Source organism: Mauremys reevesii, linkage group 2, assembly GCF_016161935.1.
Source record: "Mauremys reevesii isolate NIE-2019 linkage group 2, ASM1616193v1, whole genome shotgun sequence".
Taxonomy (NCBI): Eukaryota; Metazoa; Chordata; order Testudines; family Geoemydidae; genus Mauremys; species Mauremys reevesii.
In genome coordinates, this window is record NC_052624.1 from 65,717,615 (window position 1) to 65,740,976 (window position 23,362).

Here is a 23,362-nt window from a genome sequence, read left to right on the forward strand (position 1 = left end):
AGGGCTCCTCCATCTCCTCTGCCTGGAGGTGTAGGCTTGCTGCAACCCTCTTTAAGAGTACTTGGTGGGCCCTAAAGTCCTCCTGCGGGACGAAGGGGACGGGGCTGCAATCACCTCCTCCAGGCAGGGTGAAGAGGCCAGTGCGGTGCTCTGAGTGTTGGCCGGCACTGGGGGGTCCACCACCTGGTCAGACTCCGGGCATGGTGCCGAGGACATATGTCCCACCGACTCCTTTCTGGAGGGTCCGGAGAGGGAGGCTTCCGAAGCTCCAGCCACCGAGCGAGCTCCCACCAGGGGCTGCGCCAGAGGCCATGGTGCCCACTGGTACCATTTGGTGGGCCACGACGCTCAGTGCCACTGCACCTACTGTGGCACCAGCGGAGCCGGCTGTCCAGGTTGGCTGGCCTGGCCCATCAAAGGATGGCTGCGAAGGGAGACCGGGCTGGCATAAGATTCGCTGCTGTCTGTGGACCAGGAGGAGCGGAGTTGCCGGGATCTACGACAGCCACGGGACTGCGATTTCGACGTGGAGGACCAGTACCGACGGAAATAGCTGCTCCGTGAATGGCCTCGAGAGGCGGACCCGCGACAGCGAGACACCAGCAATCAATGCCCAGGGCTGTGGTGTCTTGGTGGAGACGTGGAGCGGGAGTCTGAGCGGGAATGGCGTCAACGACTGTGCTATGACCGACTGCGGTACCCTCTCCGAAACGAGGACCGATGGCGACGCCCGCCGCAGTCCATTCAATATTCACTCCTTGAGGATGAGCAGTGCCGCGAGCCCCAGCCGGACGGAACCCAGCCAGACAGTCTGGTCGGCACGAGGGCGATCCACCTGGACTCTACCCCGAGTGGTTGCTGGGTGGTGATTGGCATCAGGATCACTCCCTTGACCGAGACCTGTACCAGGCTGGAGGCGACTGTGGAGATCCCAGCGGCTGTTGTGTAAAATCTATTTCTGACTTGTTTTATGTAATGTCCACCTTGGATTTGTAAAAGGACAGCTAAGCCTCCATCTTGGATCTCCTCAGATAATTTAGTGCCCTTTCAGCCTTTTTCAAATCAAGGAGGGGAATGGTCAGGGCAGTTCAAGTCATGTGACAGTCATAATCTGCCTAGCAACTGCAGATTATTTAGTGAGTGGCAGGCCTATCACTCAGGGCTCTCCATCTGAGTGGCAGACAATGTCCCACACAGTTCAGCTAGCTGCGAGGAGCCCCAGAGGGACTAGGACTCATAGGACTTCAGATTCTTGGTCCCTATTTAACATACTTGCACTCAACTGCTACACACCATTAGTGAGCACATACTTGCACTGGACTGTGATGTCAAGTAGAGACAGCGTGGGCAAGCACTGAAGACCTACTGAAGGGAGAAGATCTGCCCAAGGGGGAGAAGACCTGCCCAGAGGGAGAATACCACCCAGTTCCTGAGATCCTGTTTGGTGTCCAGCACCCCTGATTTTCACCGCTTTCCCTGTCGGTATCCTGAGTTTTTGTCATTGTGTCCCCGTCTTCAGCATATGGTATTGTAATACCCATTGTGGTTTTCCCCTGTTTTACATCCATAGATTAAGGGGGTTTAAGGGCTCCAAGCTTCACACTCTGGTAACTTAACAACTGAGTGTGTCTTGCTTATGTTGTTTATTGTCTGAAGGGGTCCTTGTTTAGTTTACTGACTAGTGACATAATAAATATTTGTGTGTTACATCTTATTCAGCCTCTGTCTTAATGAATGATAGATGTGGGATGGGGTGGGATCTGCAGACAGCCCATCTTCTGATCTGTGTAGACCATAGTAAAACTGTTTTGGGCTAACATGGCAGTTTGCCTCTGGAGCGCGAGGCCGACATTGGCGGCGCTGCGGGCACCAGCACAGACATGACGTCCCGGCCCTGGAGGGCTTCAGGCATGGAAGGCATCCAGACATCCGGAGAGGCCGGTTCCGAAGGGGCCAGACTACTCCGCTGAACTTGAGTTAGAGGCTTGGGGCGTGGTGGGGATCGAGGACTGCCTGACATAAGCCTAGCCTCTGTCCCAGATTTCCCTCAGTGCCGCTGCGAAGAGGGAGTTTTCTTGGTCCTCTTGGTGTGTCCTGTGGATGTGGAGCAGTGCCAACTGGTTGATGATACTGGAGGATCGCTGTGTACCGATGCCACAGTGCCAGGTACTGGTTCGGAGCAACGTGCCAGGGTCGGGGTTAGCGCCAACTCCATCAGGATGGCCTGGAGCCTAATCTCTCTCTCTCTTTTGGGCTGAGGCTTAAATGACTTGCAAATCTTGCATCTTTTGCTGATATGGGTTTCTCCCAAGCAGCACAGACAGTCTGTGTGCGGGTCACTTCTTGGCATAGAACGCCTACAAGAGCCACACGACTTAAAACCCAGGCTCAATGACTAACTAAACAGCTAACTAACTACAGGTACTAACGTTGAATGAACGAACAGTTCTGGGGACAAGCTACAGCAAAGCTGGAGCAGAGCAGTTCCAACGCACCTTCACTGGCAGGCAAGAAGGAACTGGGGGGTGGGGGGGGAGCACCAGGCAGACGCCACTCCAGGGGTCGCTGGGGGCGCTCCCTGCTATAGGTACTGCTAGGGGAAAAACTTCTGGTAAAGGACAGGTTACAAACCCTAGTTAATAGTTCCGCAATTTCACATTTGAGTTCTTTCAGAACTCTTGGGTGAATGCCATCTGGCCCTGGTGACTTCTTAATGTTGAGTTTATCAATTAATTCCAAAACCTCCTCTAGTGACACTTCAATCTGTGACAATTCCTCAGATTGATCACCTACAAAAGCCAGCTCAGGTTTCGGAATCTCCCTAACATCCTTAGCCATGAAGATTGAAGCAAAGAATTCATTTAGTTTCTCCACAATGACTTTATTGTTTTTAAGTGCTCCTTTTGTATCTCGATCATCAAGGGGCCCCACTGGTTGTTTAGCAGGCTTCCTGCTTCTGATGTACTTAAAAAACATTTTGTTATTACCTCTGGAGTTTTTGGCTAGCCATTCTTCAAACTCCTCTTTGGCTTTTCTTATTACATTCTTGCACTTAATTTGGCAGCGTTTATGCTCCTTTCTATTTACCTCGCTAGGATTTGTCTTCCACTTTTTAAAAGATGCCTTTTTCTCTCACTGCTTCTTTTACATCGTTGTTACGCCATGGTGGCTCTTTAGTTCTTTTACTGTGTTTTTTAATTTTGGGTATACATTTAAGTTGGGCCTCTATTGGGCCTCTCACTTTGAAAAGTGTCCATGCAGCTTGCAGGGATTTCATTCTAGTCACTGTACCTTATAATTTCTGTTTAACTAACCTCCTCATTTTTGCATAGTTCTCCTTTCTGAAATTAAATGCCACAGTGTTAGACTGCTGAGGTGTTCTTCCCACCACAGGAATGTTAAATGTTATTACATTATGGTCACTATTTCCAAGCGGCCCTGTTATATTTACCTCTTGGACCAAGTCCTGCGTACCACTCAGGACTAAATCAAGAATTGCCTCCCCCCTAATGGGTTCCTGTACCAGCTGCCCCAAGAAGCAGTCATTTAAAGTATTGAGAAATTCTGTCTCTGCATTTCGTCCTGAGGTGATATGTACCCAGTCAATATGGGGATAGTTGAAATCCCCCACTATTACTGAGTTCTTTATTTTGATAGCCTCTCTAATCTCCCTTAGCATTTCATTGTCACTATCACTGTCCTGGTCAGGTGGTTGATAATAGAGCCCTACTGTTATATTCTTATTAGAGCATGGAACTACTATCCACAGACGTTCTATGGAACATGTGGATTTATTTAAGATTTTTACTTCATTTGATTCTACATTTTCTTTCACATATTGTGCCACTCCCCCACGGTACGGCATGTTCTGTCCTTCCGATATATTACATATACTTAATTTAGCAGGCTACAGAATTTCCACCCCCCACTCAGGTTATAGAAAAGATATTAGTCCTGTTTGCCCAGGATACAAATCACCCAATTCCAGAAGGTATAACTTTCTTTACAAAGAAAAAGACTAATTTTACACTTTGCTATAGAGCTTATATAACTCCTAAAGGCCAAGAGCTATAAATAGACTCCACATAGTTTCTTGGCATAGCTTCTGCATTGGTTCCTTATTTACTCATTCTTACAGGTCTGCACAGCCAGCAGGGTTTTCACATCTCTCTCTATTTTGGAACCCATCCTTCAAAAAGATAACAGCTCTGTGCACCCGTTAACTTCTGGAAGGACTAACCCTCAAAACGAATTCTCTTTGATTCAATTTTTTCAAAACTCCAAATAAGTCAGATTGTTTTCTTAAAATGGCTTATGTTAACACTTTCTGCCAATGCATTTTCACCTTTATGTTCCCTGCACATTCTGTAATATTGCTACCATTTTGGCAGCCCTATCTGATCAGACTTCTACATAGTGCGAGTACAGTTCATCGAATATTCCCACCCTAGATGCCATCCTGAAAACAGTTTATTGCACAAGTTTAACTTTGCCCACATGAACAGCACCACTGAATTGAATGGGACTCCTCAGGTGAGAAAAGTTAAGCACATGCCTATAAATCTGCAGGATGGAAACCATTCCATAATGAGAATTTGGGCATTTTAGAGGGTTTTTTTGTTATTATTACATGAAATGGAGGAAGATAACTGCCCTTCACATCTTTTGATCTTGATCTTATAAGTCCAAGATTCCTTAGCAAGATTTCTCCCCTCAACCCCACAAGCATTTTAGGACTGTTACCTTGCACAGCATTAAATATAGTAATCCTGATGGCCCAGACTACATCTCAAAATACCAAACTGTCAGTAATATTTTACTCAACATCATTCCAAATGGAAATCTCATATTTTCAAAACAGATGTGGAAAGCAGACATATTAACACCTGGAAACACACTTCACTTTGGTCTTTTTTAAATAATACGATTAATGGTTTGAAATGCTTAGCCGCAACATATAGCAGAAAAAAATCAGGTTTAATAGAAAAGAAGTTGGTGGCAAATAATACATTTATGAAATATGCCTCTAGTAAGAACACAAGTTAAAAACATTCTGTTATATAGTTTGTGAATATAATACTCATGGGATTTTCATAATGAGAAGGCATGGATGTCAGAGACATTCCATTACATAAAATTGCCTGTACTTGTGCAGAAACTAGAATAGAGGATCCTAAATGTGTCTTCTTGCTCTGAAATCTATGGGGAATATACATGGACATGAATAAAAGGAAAACATGAATAGTGGAAAAACAGTACAATATAGTTACTGTTTCCATTCCATTAAGAGAGCACACCACACTACGTAAGGTATGTAGACCTCCATCCTAGTTTAAATCCACCACATTATTTTTCAGGCCAGTGACACCTTTGTCCAGAAAAATCTGTTTTTTGTTGTCAAGGGTCCAATTTTTTTTTATTTTTTTTTTAAATTGTACTGACTACTGCCAGAGCTGAAACTATTGTACGTCTACCCTTTATTAGACACTGGCATCTCGCTAAAGGAAGGTGGTCTGTAGGTAGGATGAGGGTTTTTGTTTTGTTAAAGTATCTTCAACTTCCTAAAGTGAACACACTTCTTGCCATGCATACACTAGTACATAGCTAGTATGGCTAACGAAAGTAAGAGAATATCAGATGAGAAAAGTTATATGGCTGATAAAAGAACATACATTATGAGAGAGCAATAAAAAAACCCTTAAACATATGGCTAAACCCTCAAACATGAGGCTATCCCACTGCATAGGAAAAATAGGAACTATGGCAAGATACCACCCTGTCTTAACCAGGAGATCTTCAATCTTTCAGATCTGAAATTCAAGGCACAAAATGAGATTAAACTAGAGATATAAAGGATAACAAAGCATTCTACAAATACATTTGAAGCAAGAGGAAGATCAAGGACAAGACAACAGAAAATATGTAAACAGGTAGAAGTGCTAAATGTCTTTTTTTCGGTTTCAGTTTTCACCAAAAAGGTGAGTAGCCATCGATCCCTAAAACAGTGAATACTAGTGTAAATCGGGTAGGATCTGAGGCTAATATCGGGAAAGAAATTAATTAGAGAAGTTAGATGTCTTCAAGTCAGCAGGGCTTGATTAAATACATCCTAGAATACTCAAGGAACTGACTGAGGAGATACCTGAGCCATTAGCATTTAACTTCAAAAACCTCATGGAAGACAAGAGAGATTCCAGAGGCCTGAAAGAGGGCAAATTAATGCCAATCTTTAAAAGGGGGAATAAGGACAACCCGGGGAATTACAAATCAATCAGCTTACTGGGAAAGATAATGGAGCAAATAATTAAGCAATCTATTTGCAAACATCTAGAAGATAATAAGGTGATACAGAACCCTCAACACAGATTTGTCAAGAACAAATCACATCAAACCAACCTAATAGCTTCTTTGACAGGGTAACAAGCCTTGTGGATAAGGGAGAAGCATTAGATGTGGTATATCTTGATTATAGTAAGGCTTTTAAATATAGTTTCACATGACCTTCTCATAAACAAACTAGGGAAATATAGCCTACTATAAGATAGGTGCATAACTGGTTGGAAAATCGTTCTAGAGAGTAGTTATCAATGGTTCAAGTCAAACTGGAAGGGCATATAGAGTGGGGTCCCACAGGGATCAGTCCTGGGTCCAGTTCTGGTCAATATCTTCATCAATTATTTAAATAATGGCATAGAGTTTACACTTAAAGTTTGCAGACTATACTAAATTGGGAGGGGTTGGAAGTGCTTTGGAGGATAGGATTACTGGTCTGAAGTAAGCAGGATGAAATTCAATAAGGACAAAAGCAAAGTACTTCACTTTGGAAGGAACAATCAATTACACAAATACAAAATGGGAAATGATTGCCCGGGAAGGAGTATTGCAGAAAGGGATCTGGAGGATCATCCTGGATCACAAGCTAAATATGAGTCAACAGTGTAACACTGTTGCTAAAAAAGCAAATATTCTGGGATGTACCAGCAGGAATGTTGTAAACAATACATGGGAAGTAATTCTTCCATTCTACAATAAGGCATTAACTGAAGTATTGCATCCAGTTCTGGACGCCACATTTCAGGAGAGATGTGGACACATTGGAGAAAGTCCAGAGGAAAGCAACAAAAATGATTAAAGCTCTAGAAGATCTTTGAGGAAAGATTGAAAAAACTTGGGTTTGTTATGTCTGGGGAAGAGAAGACTGAGAAGGGATATGATAACAGTTTTCAGTACCTGTAAAAGGTACCTTGTTACAAGAAAGGGGGTAAACATTTGTTCTCATTAATCTCTGAGGATAGGACAAGAAGCAATGGGCTTGAATTGCAGCAAGGGAGGTTTAGGTTGGACATCAGGAAAAACTTCTTAACTGTCAGGGTAGTTAAGAACAAATTACCTAGGAAGGTTGTGGAATTTCCATCACTGGAGGTTTTTAAGAACAGATTAGAGAAACTCCTGTCAGAAACAGTCTAGTTATTATGTAGTCCTGCCTTCAGTGCAGCGGACTGGACTAGAACTAGATGACCTACTGTGGTCCCTTCCAGTCCTACACTTCTATGACTCCAATGCAAAAAATCAGCAAACAAGCTGTACCAAGCTAATGTTAAAACTACTCCCCCAATAGTGCTTGTAACATGTCAGAAAGCATATTCTTTTATCTGGAGTATTCCTTTGGCACAGCAGGTAGAAGAATCCAGAGATAGGAGAAATCTGTCATTACTTAACACTTGTGAAAAGGAGGAGGGACTTATGATCAGGCACCCACAGTATGTTGATATAAAATAAAGCACTGCTAAGCAATTCCCACCCATAAAGTTACAAGTGAATTAAAGGTCAGTATCACAGATAACTATATCTTATTCAGTAAAATGTTTTATCCAAACAAACACAATTGAAGGGGTAAATTTAGGGAGGAAATGGATATTATCTTGGGAATGAAGGGGAAGGGAAAGAAGACAAGGCTCCTTAAAAAAAAAAAATGCAAAAAAGGGCAAAAATTCCAAAATCGTGAATAATGTCTAATAGATACATGCTTTGTCATTGCCCTGGCCAAATCCCCCTAATGGACTGTGGCTAGATTATATTAAATCTGACCCACCCTTAGGATCCCATTAGCATCCAAGCCAGCTGGTTCTGAGCAGAGTCCAGACACTATCTCCAGCTCTGAAGCTCTAGGGCACGCTCTGGGTGCAACTCCCTGTCTGAAACCCTTCCTTGGGATGTGGGACTTTGTAATTCAACCACCCTAAATCCCAATATCAGTGCCAAGACTTTCCAAATCACCCCAGTCACTGATGCACAGTCCTCCAAAATTTCCCATTCAATGGGCACTCTGGTTTACAGTGTAACTCTTCAGGAATAAAGACTCTGCAAAAGAACTTTGCCAAGGAACACCTGACTCTGATAGTACAGGATCGTTACAGACCCAGACAAAACAAACATCTGAACACAACCTTTCCCTTCCCACCTCCATGGCCATCCGACTCCTTAGTCCTTGGACAGTGTCTTTGGGGTAAACCAGAGCATCTCCTCCCCATCTCTTCCAGTTTTGTTGTCTGTTTTTGGTGTTAGATTCGTTCCCTTGCTTAAGGATGTCATTTATAAAAGCAGTTTGACACTTAAAAGAAAACCAACAACTGTTATCCATTCTGGATGTTCCACGCTCCAAATCTTCCCCCTCCCCTCAACTTGTGGGGCAGAAAGTTGTTAAAAGTCAATAGCTCTGCTAGTAGGAACCCCACTATTCCACCAGGATATAACCATTCATGGCTGATACCCCTGCTTTCCAGACATAATCTGCTTCTCCTACAAAATGCAAGTTCCAATCCACACTTAAATTCCAATCATAAATGTTATTCATAAAGCAAAAAGGAATTCATACATTGACAGACATATTCTCCAAACTGTCACAGTTGCTATTAAGGAATTCTAGTTTCAAAAATATACTAGGATGCTCAAGTACCAAATCTTCCAAAAATATTTTTAATGAAAAAATAAAGTTTTAATCCAATTTTTTCATGGCTCCTTAAACCTCTGGCTCAGGTCATGGATGAAGAAGCAGTCTATAATACAGCTAGGCTGAGAACTGTTAGTTTTGTAGATTATGACCAAAACCTGGATTTGGTACCATGAAGAAATTGGGAGCCTTTGGAGAGCACATAGAACAGGTGCCAGGTGTTCTTGGCATGTCATTCTGGTAAGGAGCAGACCATCATGTTCTGCAGAAGCTGGAGCTTTTGCTTCCACCTTCAAGCCTAGACATAGTGAACAACAGTAATCTAGCCTGGAGGTGATAAAAATATGTATCATTGTAGTTATATCCTTGTCAAAAAAGGACAGATTCCTACTAAGCTGAAGGAGGAATAAGAGGACAGATGCTTCCCATAGAAGGAAAGGCCAGTACCCACCAATATCGCATCCATATTACTTCGGTTGTTTCAGCATTCTTCATCCAGAAACTTCTCTCCTGTAAGCACTGCAACTTTTTTATATTTTCTATAAAGTTTGTTGAAAAGGAAAGATACAGTAGGGTGCTAACAACAAAGTGCCTGGGGGTGCTTCAAAAAAAAAAAAAAAAAGCAGCAGGCAGGCTCTCAGAATTTACTGATATGGATACTGAGAACAGGACAGATCCCCACCAGACATATATAAAAGAAACATTGGGAAGAGAAGGAGTTGCCTGTAACCAGCCTCTGGGCCCTGTTAAAGAACAAAGAAATGTTGTATTTCTATTAGGCCATGTAAGTGATTCAGCAGTGACTTGTGATCAAAGTGCTGAAAGCTACAAAGACTGAATAGTATGAGACTGAGGTTTGTGCTCTATCAAAGCCATAAGGCCCATTGGTGCTACTAAGGCCATCGTCATGACAAGATCCAGTCCAAAAACCTGAGTGTGAGGAATTCAAGAAGATATCAGCACATGAAAGATGATATTGGAGTTCAAGCACCTCAAAGTTATTCCTGAGAGGAAACATTGTCTCCATTTTATAAATAAAAGAACTGAAACATATAACTTAGTGACTTACCCAAAGTTACAAAGAGTCAGTGGCAGAAGAGAGAAGAGAACCCAACTAATCAGCTGGTTTGGGCTTTGGCCGAAAGAAAAGTTTTAAGAGGGGAAACACTGAACACTAAGTCTGGTGTAGCTTTTAAAATGGTACGAATTACTTCAGGCTTGTCTATACTTAACACAGTGCAGTTACATTCCTGTAGCACTTCAGTGTAGACTCTACTAATGCCAACAGGAGGGCTTCTCCCATCAGCATAGGCAGTCCACTTCCCCGAAAAACGGTAGCTAGGTAGATGGAAGAATTCTTCTATTGACCTAGTGCTGGTCTACACCGTAGATTAGGTTGGTATTGCTGTGTCAACTTTTCATACTCCCGTTCCTGGTGTAGACCAGGCCTTACTAAGGATAAAGGGTCATTTTCCAAAACTGAATAAAACATAAGGCTGCTTTGTGGTACTCAAATCTTAAAAGGCAGAGAAAGTCTAGAAACCATAGTCTGTCCCATAATCTTAAACAAAATCTTAAAGAGGAAGATATTTACTGTACACTAGTTAAACTTTGAGGAAAATGTCACTGAAAAAAGCTTGTGGAGTATTCTTTACTTCCCTTGCTATTATATTTGAGAGGTATGGAAAGGAATTTTGTCCTTTGTATCCCAGCTTCTTCTACTGCTTAATCCCGCAAGGAAGTCAACCCTAAATTTATAATCAAGAAGTTTCAGAGGGAACAAAAAAACACTACCTAAAACAGAGCTTTCTATAATCAGCAAAGATAGAAGACACCATAAAGTTCACTAGGAACCTTGCTATGTCATCAAAGTACATTTACCTTGGCAACTCTTGGATATTATTATAAATTGGAGCTATAGAAAATCCTAAAATAGAGCTGATAAACTCTTATGGTTAACTTTAATACATTAGAGATAATCTATTCAACATATCTGTGCAAGTACAAATAACCTTTTTGTAATTAAAGAATTGAGAGTCAATAAGCTGGCTACACAGTTCTGTATTTCAGTATCCTAAAAACTCCTCTGCCTAGACACCGACACTACATATCTACATTTTAGTGAGGCAAAAAGACAACTTATTTCCAGAATCACATAAAGAAGGAAATAAGATATCTAATTATTCATTCTAGAGGATACGCTTGAATAAGCAGCCCAAGCTATCCAATGAAAATAAGTAGGAAGTCCACAACTTTATTAAAAGGAGACTACTGTAATAACTATACTATTAACCCAATTTTTTCTTCAGAAGCCAGTAGATATTCTTTGCAGTTTAAAACTTGTTGTGGGTTCCTGGTTCTCCCCTGAATAACTAATAGGGCTCCTAAGCCCTCAAAGTTCATGTAATCAGATTTCAGACCCACAGTCGGAGGTCCCTGGCCTTTAGTGTCTTCGCAGTCAGATTTTTACAATTAGGACACTTTTGAGACAGTGGACGCACTGAGTGTGGCTGTCTGAAACAGGTATCGATAGCCAGCAGGTCAGACAGCGTTTAAATCTGGGGAAATCAGGCATGCCCGAGGAAGGTCCAGCTCTGGAGAAGAACAAGGTAGCCTATTTATAAGCAGTCATTGGCAGAGGGGGAAAACTACTCTAAATTTTTTTAATTATTATTATTATTTTTTTTTAATATGGAAGAAATTAAAAGTAATGTTAACTGAAGTTAACTAGAATAGAGGGGATACAAGAAAAGGAAGGAATATGAACTATCTACAGAGTTGAAGGGTATCAGAGGGGTAGCCATGTTAGTCTGGATCTGTAAAAGCAGCAAAGAGTCCTGTGGCACCTTATAGACTAACAGACGTTTTGGAGCATGAGCTTTCGTGGGTGAATACCCACTTCGTCGGATGCAGGGGGCTGCTGTCACTCCGACTCAAGCCCAGGGCTGTAGAGAAGGAACTGGAGGTCAGTTGGCTGCACATGCTAGGTAGCCGCTCGGAACGGCGCGAGACAGCTGCCATGTGTGTGTGGCCAACCAAGGCACTGCTACTACAAATCTCTGATTACAAGCACAGAGCACCAAGACAACTAAAATGAAACACCCACACGGACACTCCTTGAAGAACATTATTTTCCTGGTAAAACAGGTGTATCAATATTGTATGTAACATGTTCCAGAGTTAGAAGGGCAGGTCCAAACCACTTTTTCAGAGACAAAGACACACTAGACAACCCCAGACAGGTGTTAAAGAGTCATCATTGGCATAAGTGGCCATTCTTCAGCAACGGGGAGATGTAAACAAGTAGTTTACACTGCATCACAGGAACATTTCAAACCTCACATCTACGTGTCACCATGACTCAAAGATGTTTCTAGCATAAGAAACTGAGTTATAAAAGGGGGAGGAAAACACTTGACTTCAACCTCTCCTCCTCCCATCTCTCTGCTCATGACATCAACAACTCTCAAAGAACTGAACTAAGGGGGAGTGTTCCCAGGCTGAACAGAGACCCAGCCTTTGAAATTTACAACAGCATATGGTGAGACAAAATCCTTGCTTTTAAGGATACTTCCCTTGCTAAGTTAAGAGTAATATGCAAGCTAATACCTATTTCTTTTGTAACCAATCTTTACTTTTATGCATTATCACTTGTAATCAATTAAAATCTTAACTTTTGGAGGTTAATAAACTTATTGTTGTATCTTAACCAGTGTGTGTTTGGATTCAAGTGTCTAGTAAACTCCATAAGGGATAATAAGGTTGGTGCATTATCATTTTCCTTTGATGAAATGACAGACTTTCTATGACCTTGCATTGTTCAGTAGTGTGCTGGACAGTACAAGAGACACACATTTCTGAAGGAATATATAGGACTAGGAATTTGTAGGGTCTCTGATGAGCGATCATCAGAGTGCTCATGTATTTAGCTGGGAGTGAATCTGCATGAGCAGGTAAGGGTTGGCTGTTCTGGCAGTAAAGCCATGTAAGAAGCACCCCAGGCTAGAGAGTTAAGGGGACACAGTTCAGTTTGTACCTTGGGGGATTTCACATTGTGGCCCAAAGTCTTTTTCCTTTCCTCTCCTAGAATGACTTCAAAGCATAGTTTGTGTTATGAGGGGTGGGAACAATTTAGTATCATTGACATCAAAAAAACCCACCACATACACATATACCCCTACCTAGCCAAGACTGGATTTTGTTTTTTTAAAAAATATTTTAAAAGTCATATTTTACCTCATAGTACTCTTCTTTTGCAGAATTCCATCAATTCATGGATCCAGACAGGGGCAGCAGGTACACTTCAGAACCCTTCAAGGTTCATTTCAGAACACTGTCTAGCTGTACGAGATATATGATCTGAGATAGGGCATTTCCTGGGAAGGGAGAGGGGAGCACATGGAAGGTCTTTGGTAGACAGAGTCAGGGTGACCCTGGCCCAGGAAGAGTTTGGGGAAAGCAAGTACCTGCCATGCTGCCTACAAAGCACCGCCACCTGATAAAGTCTAAGAAAGTGGTGAGCTAAGATGGTTTACTATATATAATGGTTCAATTTATTATCTCATCCTTCCACCCACATATTTTCCTTTTGTCTATGTCCTCCCTTTATGGTATCTTTCATTATACAAGAATATGAACTCTTTGGAGTGGGGATTGTTTTATTTACATTTGTATAGCACCTGACACAAGTATTCTTAACTGTGGTTTCTAGGTGCTGCAGCATTACAAAATAGTAATTAGCAGTATTAATACTACCAGACTAGACAGGAAGAGAGAAAAAAAGAACGAAAGGAGGCAGCAAGGATGGGGTAGCACCCATCCATAGTTATTCTGACATTCTGAGAAAGAGCAGTTCTCTTCCGCCATAACCTTTCTTGATGCCTCCTGCCAAGAAAATCCTGACCCCACCCACCCTAATCAGCCACAGGCAGACTCCTTGAACTCTACATTCTTGGAAATGTCTCCTGACTCCCCTTCACCATGGCATTTGTAGAGCTAGGCAGCCCTTGAAGTCTTCTATCCATTCTAGTGTCAACAGCGAACCCCTGCCTGGAATCAGGAAGTGTTGGAAGACTACAAAAGAGAATGATCAATTTTAAATTTGCATTTAAATAAAACAGCTTGAGGTTTCAGTAACAATAACTTACATTAATTTGAGAGATGTTATGCATGAAAGCCACACTTGAAAAAGGTGCTTTTTTGTTGCAATTTTGGAGAATGTAATTACTGATATTTCCTTCTAAGAAACAAGCCCCTCTGGCAGACAGCCATTAAAAAAAAACAAAAAAAAACAACACACTTCTTTTCTCCAAATAAAATAATTTATAAGATACCTGTGCATGCCTGAACAGTACCTCTAAGAGGGTGAATAGCAAGTTTATTAAATTCAAACCAACTGCCATAGGTGGATGAAGTACTGTTCAAGCAAAGCGATTCATCAGTGTTTGTGTGACCATTTTATAAACTTGACATTATTTCCATAGCACATTTCATGCCAGCCAACTTCAGGTGTACCTGGAAAAATGTAATTTGCCTTATCTACAGTATATTTTTCATGATGTTATTCCAATTTACATTTATTCACAAATATCGGATTATTTTGGTTTAAATAATGTTGTACAAGATATAGACAAAATTTAAATACTGCATTAGCCCTAATCTACATAAAAGAATTTTCCTAATAACCATTAAGTTCATTTGCTTACAAAATTTCGGCATAGCCCACTCACTCCTATTGCTGCAGAGAACATCTGGCTACAGTTTTGCCTACTATTTCTATTCCGTGATTTGAATTAATGCAAGTAAAAACTCCTGTTCCCCCAGTATGCTTTGTTGCAAGTGAACCTTCTATGCTTCCATTTATACTTAATAGTCCATTGTACTGTAGGTTACATTTGGTGTAATAGGTAATGGATGCCTTGGAACAGCAACATGAAATTCCAATTAAATTATTTTATATATAACAAGCACAGAGCTCTTTAAAAAGCCTGATCTGAGACTTTAATTAGTACCGTTTGTTACAATATGTTTGATCGCCAGCACTTAATTTTCATGATATTTCTTAGAAAACCCACGCACACGAAAGGTCACTACAGTACTCAATCCAACAAAGGATGCAACTGTCTTACTACAACTGGTATCAATCACTGAATCATTTAAAAACATAGATAAAGATTAACTCTCCTTAAGCAGAAGATATCCCAGTATTTTCAACCACGCAAATAAATACAAAGTCCTTTCCCAAGCACAATATCAGCTGCAAATCCACTCTTTTTCAAATTTGGAAAAGATAAATGGACTCTCAACTATGTAAACATCTTTATACTGTATAAAACTTCTATGAATCACGCATTTTACTAAATAATTTTTTTGCCAGGTTAGCAAAAGAGAGTTATCCATTAAGTTGACCATTTTTCCCCAAATAAAAAACAATAAAAAATAGTTTGAAAAATAATACCAACTGCATTTAATAAACACTATTAACATTTTATGGAAAAGGTGGTACAGCACTTAAAATCTGTTGGGAGTTCTAAACATTTTTGTGCTAAAGTGAGCATATTCACAGTCAGGTAAATATTTGAAGGTTTACATATAAACGTTATAGGTAAATTACATAAAGATCACTTATTCCAAAACTTAATGTTTTTTGCAAATACTGTTGATTTTTTAGAATCAGAATAATATTCACTTGTGGGTTTTTTGTTTTTCGGTTTTTGTTTCTTACTTTTTTTGGTTTTTTTCAGACATTTAAACAGTAGGCTATTCCAAAACAAAATTGGGCCAAAGTTCTGCTTCTAGGTTATTAGCTTATTTATGTTTATAGTGATTACAATATATTTATGCATTAAAAAATCATCTGCCATTAAAACAGAATACAGATCAATGGCTCAAAGGACAGGCTATTTTGCTCTTTAAAAAGAGAAATTACCCCAGTTTTATACAGTGACTATAACCACTAAGAAAGAGAGAGATTAGAGTATGTACTCAACAGGAGGACAGAATTTACAGGTTTTTCAGGTATTTTTTAGGATCACAGGGGAGGGGGAGAGCATGGCCGGCCTTACAAGTGGGCGACACCCCAGTACGCCTTGATAAGGGGTTGCTGTGTTCACAAACCAAGTGCTGGGCCTGGAGCTGGGGATGGACTGGACTGGGGACCGAGCTGTAGCTGTGAGTCCTGGCCAGGTTGGGGAGGGATGACACTCTTCCGCTTCACAGGCCACCCCTGGGGCCAGGTCAGACTCACCTCCGGGAACCTCCCCCAGCTGCAGGAAGCTCTGAAGGCAGCACCGCCACCAACAGCAGTGCAGGAGTAAGGCTAGCAAATACAGCAACCCCCTACACTAGCCTTGCGACTCCCCCACAACCTCCATTTGGGTCGGGACCCCCACAGTTACAACACCATGACATTTCAGATTTAAATATCTGAAACTGTGAAATTTAAGATTTGTTAAGTCCTGTGACCGTGAAATTTACCAAAGTGGACTGTAAATTTGGTAGGGCCCTACACAAACAAGTTATGACAGTGTATTCTTGCTAGTATAGGCAGAGAGAAGACTTGTTATACCCATGGCTGTCTCTACCAAAAAGTCTACCCATCACTGACAAAAGGTACAGCTGAACTGGTGCTGAAATGGTTTGATTGCAACTGTAGACAAGCAGAACAAAATCATGTTTAGTTCCCTTTCAGAAATCATGGCTGAACTCTACATAAGCTGTCTACAAAAATTTCTCACTGTTGCTAGCACCACTTCAGCTCCATCAGTGTTAGCAATGTAGCGCACCCTAGTATAGACAGGCCATTGTGTGCAAATACCATTTTAAATTAATTAACATTAAATTAAAACTGCTCTGACCGATCTAATCCATTTAAGACAGCAGCTGGTAAGCTCTCACAATACTGCCTTTTGTAAACTACAAAAACTATTCATTGCTTACAATGACTAACTCAGAAACCCAAATATTTCACTCAGCAACTAATATGCAAATTCAGTTAACTTTTTTGTATTAAGCTATAATAAAATTATGTTTTATTGAAAAAAGAAAAACCTATGTGCACAGAACCATGCAGATCGTGCGATTTATAGCCGTTTGATATAAACAATAATTGGTTACAAAGCCAAAAAAGCTATTGAACATAAAATGATCAATTCTTAAAACCTTTTTCCTTGCATGACATGCTACACTATATTAAAAGTGAAAAATTAAGTTTACATTAAGGATATAGTACTATACAACTTGTTAGACCTAAAGTCTAAGATTGCACCCCCACCCATGTTAATGTAGCAGACATGCATTGAATTATCCAGCAACTATCAAGTCATTCAATAATTGCCAATATATTACAATAATGCTAAAAATGCATCTCAAAACAAAAATATTTAACATGCATATTTATCTATATGTTCAGAGTTCTCAAGTATACCAAAATGTTCTGCTTTTCTGGCTTGCCCGGTCTACTGTACAGGCAAGTACGAGTAACAGTCTGCAAGAAGGGGAGACACTCCCTAACCAAATCTCATATCCTAGGGTTAGTGCACTGAGATGGCAACCAGGTGACCATGAGTTCAACTCATTTCTATTACTGTTTCACCTATTTTAGGTTATATACTTCCACCCATTACCACAGTATCTGAGCACTTTCTTAAATTGCTCTTTATTTCTGTCTTAGGTATTTATACAACTCCCATTACTGTAGTGTTTGAACATCTCACAACCTTTAATTTATTTATCCTCACAACCCCTGTGAGAAGCAACAAAGAGTCCTGTGGCACCTTATGACTAACAGATGTATTGGAGCATAAGCTTTTGTGGGTGAATACCCACTTCGTCAGACGCATATAATGGAAATTTCCAGAGGCAGGTATAAATATGCAGGCCAGAATCAGTCTGGAGATAACGAGGTTAGTTCAATCAGGGAGGATGAGGCCCTTTTCTAGCATTTGAGGTGTGAACACCAAGGGAGGAGAAACTGCTTTTGTAGTTGGCTAGCCATCTATTATATACGCCATCCATTCTAGTTGGCTAGCCATCCATTATATATGTCATCATGTGCCAGCAATGCCCCTCTGCTATGTACATTGCCCAAACTGGACAGTCCCTACGTAAAAAGATAAATGGACACAAGTCAGATATTAGGAATGGCAATATACAAAAACCTGTAGGAGAACACTTCAGCCTCCCTTGACACACAATAGCAGATTTTAAGGTAGCCATCCTACAGCAAAAAAACCTCAGGACAAGACTTCAAAGAGAAACTGCTGAGTTTCAGTTCATTTGCAAATTTGACACCATCAGCTCAGGATTGAACAAAGACTGTGAATGGCTAGCCAACTACAAAAGCAGTTTCTCCTCCCTTGGTGTTCACACCTCAACTGCTAGAAGAGGGTCTCATTTTTCACAAGCAGGGATGGAACAAGGATTTGAACCCAAATCAACCAAGTCCTAGGCCAGTGCCCTAACCACTGACCAGCCCTTCCCTCCTTTAAAAAAGGCACTGAAGTGCACAGAAATATATTTAGCAAGACAGTATGCTAGTTAGTGCACTGTTAGTCCAGTATCCCTCATTTTATAAGTAAGCCAACTGAGAGATTTCACAAATCCACTCTAGGAAGAGCTGGGAAGAGAATCTACATCTCTAATATAGCAGTATTATCTAGTCTTCACCCACAACTCTAGCCACTAATATATCACACCCATTCCCAGATCCAAGAACAAAATACAGGATTTGGTATCACCAACATCTTATTGCTGTCTAGCAAATAACTAATCTGCTGGTAAAGCACATGCCAATTCATCCAATAGTGTGTGTTCCATATAGAGAAAAATAGTTACTCCTTTACTCAAGTGGGAGAGGTCTTATAGTCCAGAGTTCAAACCCTACTGGCAACCCATGTATGGAGTCCTTATGGTGACACATGAAGGTATTTGTTTTTCTAGTTTTATTTAAACTGGTTTAATTCACACAGTGAGAAAACATCTTTAGAAAAGGGTTTTTAATAGTTTAAAACCACCATAAACTGTCAAAGACACAATGTACAACAATACACCAGTGTTCCACATTTCAATAATTTGTCATACATGTTAATTGTGTCACACACAGGTAGGTTTGAACATTGGTATATGCACGTCAGCACAGGAATACCACTCTTGCAAAGATTAGGAGTTTTGCAGAAGGGGAGCTATTTTGGATTTAGTGGCTGCCTAAATAAGTAAATGGCATATTAAGACTGTAGACGCGTTCTGGAAGAGATTAGACGTTTATTCTTGGGCTGAGACCACGTATGAAAGGCTGATCCCTCCTAAGAGAGCAAGTGTAATCAGGAATTTAATGGCAACTCTGGATGTAACCGTAACTGTAGCAGCATTTGTTACCATGAACACCAATTAGATTGTGCATAATGAGAATATGAAAAATTCTACTGAGTTCAGCGACAATCTGCATTGCTCAAATTGCATTGTTTTCAACAATGCACTCTCCAAACCTCCACTGAAAACCTTTATTGACCTGTTTCCAAGTCACAGACCAGTTTGAGAAATTATAGTTGCTCTTTCACTGCTATGTTACAATTCTAGTGCTGACAATAATACAAAGTTTGTTAGTCTAAGCTGATATTATGACTCAAGATAAGGCATCCAATATCAGTTCATAACAGCCTTTTTCCGGAACATAACTAAAATGTGCTATCTTGTTATTATCTCACTGTTATGCACAGCAGCTCATGATATGAAAGACCACCTCTAACCTGAGAATTCTTCTACTATGGAACCTTTACACTAAAAAGGATTAACTAAGAAAGAGTGACAGCCTTACAATAGATAATTTATTTTGTTGTCAAAATGCATTTGGTGCTATCTGTGCACATTTTCTTATACGTAATAGGTTTTACACATTAGGGAATCAATTTTAAGTTTATTTCATACCCTACAACCAGATTTCCCTATCTAGTAGCATGAACGCTAAACATTAAATTTTGACAGTTTAAAAGGGATTCACTCGAATTTTTGGGCCAGTTTGACTGGAAAACACACACACAATCTAGGGATTGTCTTTTATTATAACGAGGAGTCCGGTGGTACCTTAAAGGCTAACAGGTTTATTTGGGCATAAGCTTTTGTGGGTAAAAAACACCACTTCATTTTCATCCACTAAATCTGTTAATGTGCCGTTGGACTCCGCGTTGTTTTTGTGGATACAGACTAACACGGCTACCCCTCTGATACTTGTATTTTATTATGTTTGTCAAATGCACAATGGGGCCTGACCTGGTCATGATCTTTAGCCATTTAATACTGATGCTATGGTAACAATCACCACTTCGTTTTAAGAAGTCAAACATTATTCTACATAGATATATCTCACTTTGCATCAATAAAAGAAACAAATGCCACAAAAATATATATTTTTGATTAAGCTTTTGCTTTAGAGTCTATATAGTCCCAATTTTGTAATTATTAACAGTAATTTTTTGGTGTTTCACTAGAAAGCATCCAACTATGTCGGATCTAGTGGTCAGTATTAATGCTTTAGGACAACTAGTTGCTTTAGGACCAATTTGGGAAATTACCAACGGGAGGAAAGAAATTACTGCATGAAGTCCTTACATGTGCAAATTGTAAGTGTTTTTTAAAAGCAAAGTGATAGTAACAGATTATTAAGGCTTATCTTCTAATGGGACACTATCAAAGTTAAAAACTGTACGTTACATGAAATTCCTTACTATTGTCTTACACCTTAAATTATTAATAGTTGAAGATGTACTTTACCTTTCACCAGTTTTGTGGTTTTAACTTTTGTATTTCACTCAAATATGAAGCTGGACAAGTCGACTTCATTTCAATATAACAAACAAAAAATCTGTTTGGGTTTGCAACACTGCAGGGTTATATAACAAAAGAACAAGGCCTTCCAGGTTTAAATGAATGCATAAGCATATTTGTTTTTAGGATCTGTATTTTAAAATCCTCCCAAGATCATGTTCTCAGCCTAAATAAAGTTGTCTGTACATTTTCTCAATTGTTTACTGTACTTATATGTTGACTTTTGTGCATCCTTTGATTAAAAATGAATAGACTCCACAAAACATCACAGACCTAAAATATTCCTATTTTCTAGTCAACTTTATGCTTTAATGTAAACAAGCTTTGTGATTATTTTTGTACAGTGAAATTGGAAGTCTAAAAGTTCACAGAGTAAGAAATATAATTATTTTCCCCTTAAATAAATTTAGTACAAAAATCCAGACAAAGTGAATTTCATTTCCTTCTCTCCCACAGGACCATTTTTACATTTAAACCCCTCATACTACAGTGCTTCCAAAGCCAAAGCTATTAACTTCAAGGTGAGATTTGTCTAAATAAGAAGATTAGGATCATGATCTATGTAGTTATGTTTTATGTAAGTCAAAACATTCATAAATATCTGCAAATAAGCACAATTTTGAAGTGATAAGAACATTAAAGAGTTGGAGCTGTACCAAAATGAAATTTAGTCTCAAAGCTAAAGGGCACATTTATCTTTACCTGAAAGTTAACATCTTCTTTCTTAAATATTAATGCTCGAACTTCATCAGGGTCCCCATTAAATATAGCTTGAACCAGCGGTGGCTGAAACAAAAGAAAGTAGTAGTATTTAAAAAACAAACATTACATTCCATGCATTACTCCTACATGTTTTTTTTTTTTTTTAAATGACAACATAATGGTCATATACCAAATAAAGACTAAGGAAGGTGTTCCGGGTAGCAAAATGAAAAAAACAACTATTGTAATATTGCAAAACTTGGCCTGAAGGAAGTCAATTAACTGCCTTTCCCTCCCTCCCCGCACCCGCAATATACTTTACAAACTTGTACACAAACTAATGAACCACTGGATTTTAAAAAAGTTTTCTAGATTTTTTTAGGTTTTTAACTAATGGTTTAAAAAAAAAAAAAGACTTCTAAAATAAATTCCTGTGGCAAAAGTAAGGTCAGTTAGTCTAGGATACATTATATACTATTCAAAATATATGTAAAACTCATTTTACATTAGTAAATTAGTAAAATTAAAAGTTCTCATGTGTTTGAAGAGGAATAAGGAAGCAGCGTATATTTGAATGATATGGAAACAAAGGCACACGTACGCACAGGCATTACTAAATATAACTAGATTTCCTAATCAGCATCACAAACTTCTGTGCTATGATATCATGATCTAAGTCAAACAGCAGATTACGTGACAAAGTAAAATAATTTTTGTTTTCAAAAAAGCAAATTTCTTCAATGTTTCTGGTAAGTGATAACATGAATGCACAGCTACATTACATCTATAATCTGACTTTCATAACTTTTTATTTTAGGGTGCAACTGATATTGCTTGAGATACCCTGGATACTGTACCAATTCTCAAAATACACACAGCTTATTATCACATTATAAAGGTTATATCAGTTTCTAAAGTGGTACTGAACAGATAAACCAACAAGTAGGAAAGAAAATGTTTATTGCAAATGTCATGTTGTCAAGCTCTCTAGAAAAACTGTACCATCATAAAACTAGCTACAAAGTTGAGATTTGTTAACTGTGCTTCAAAAATATTGTTACACACACAAAAAAGGGAGCCCTTACAAGTTTTAATTCCATCACTAAGTTTTCAATATCATGGTGCTTAACATAGGTGGTTTTGACTTCACTAAAGAACTATTCATTCAACATATAAAGTAACCCAGGTGCTACTTTGCTTAGTCATGTAAATCCTATGATAAGCATCACTAGACCTTTGCAGCACTATTACAGAGGACATATCTTACCAACACATTTCCAGAAGGTGAAGGACGTACAGATGTATTTTCCTGAGGCAGATTGGAAAAAAATGTAGGAGAATCATCTTCAACCTCCTCCAAAACAACTATACACACTCGACTCATTTGATCCGTTTGAAAAAACTGTATTCAGAACAACACAGTAGTAACCACAGCTGGGACAGCACAGAAAGTACTTTTACCTTCCAAGTATACACTCACAAACATAACTTGTTAACACTATTGCTGGTGTTTTAAAATTTAAAAAAGGACTTTTTTCCCCCACTATATTTCATTTAACACCCTGAGATGTTCAAACAATGTTATTTTTAAAAATATATATACTTTTTTAAAAACAAGGTTTCATCCTGTACTACAACACTGAATTTGTGAAAAATGTACTAAAAATATTCTCAGCTCTAACTAGGTTTAGTAGAAATTTCAATATCGTAAATATTTATAGTATGTCCTTTTACCAGAAAATCTGCCTTTGTTAATATTGCTACTTATACAGAATAACTTTATCCACACAGTGAAATCATTGTTGTAGGTTACATGACACCATTCTGTATAGAATGAAACAAGGAACAATTGCTCTGACAGAGATGATCACAGCTATAGCCAGTCTTGCA

At 39.5% G+C, this 23,362-nt stretch overlaps 1 protein-coding gene across 3 annotated transcripts in view; it reads right to left on the reverse strand.

Moving 5' to 3' along the window:
• The window catches only part of ANKRD28 (ankyrin repeat domain 28), a 205,119-nt gene that overhangs the window by 113,104 nt on the left and 68,653 nt on the right, over positions 1-23,362 (reverse strand). Inside the window, exons 1-2 of one of the 3 annotated variants that reach the window (XM_039526711.1) lie at positions 22,740-22,880; positions 21,473-21,556 (exon numbers count right to left, since the gene is read on the reverse strand). In XM_039526711.1, the coding sequence (XP_039382645.1) occupies positions 21,473-21,556; positions 22,740-22,856 (201 nt within the window). In that variant the 5' untranslated portion in view covers positions 22,857-22,880. Of the gene's footprint in view, positions 1-21,472; positions 21,557-22,739; positions 22,881-23,362 lie in introns of those variants that run through there. The other 2 variants (XM_039526714.1, XM_039526712.1) reach the window with 2 other exon arrangements.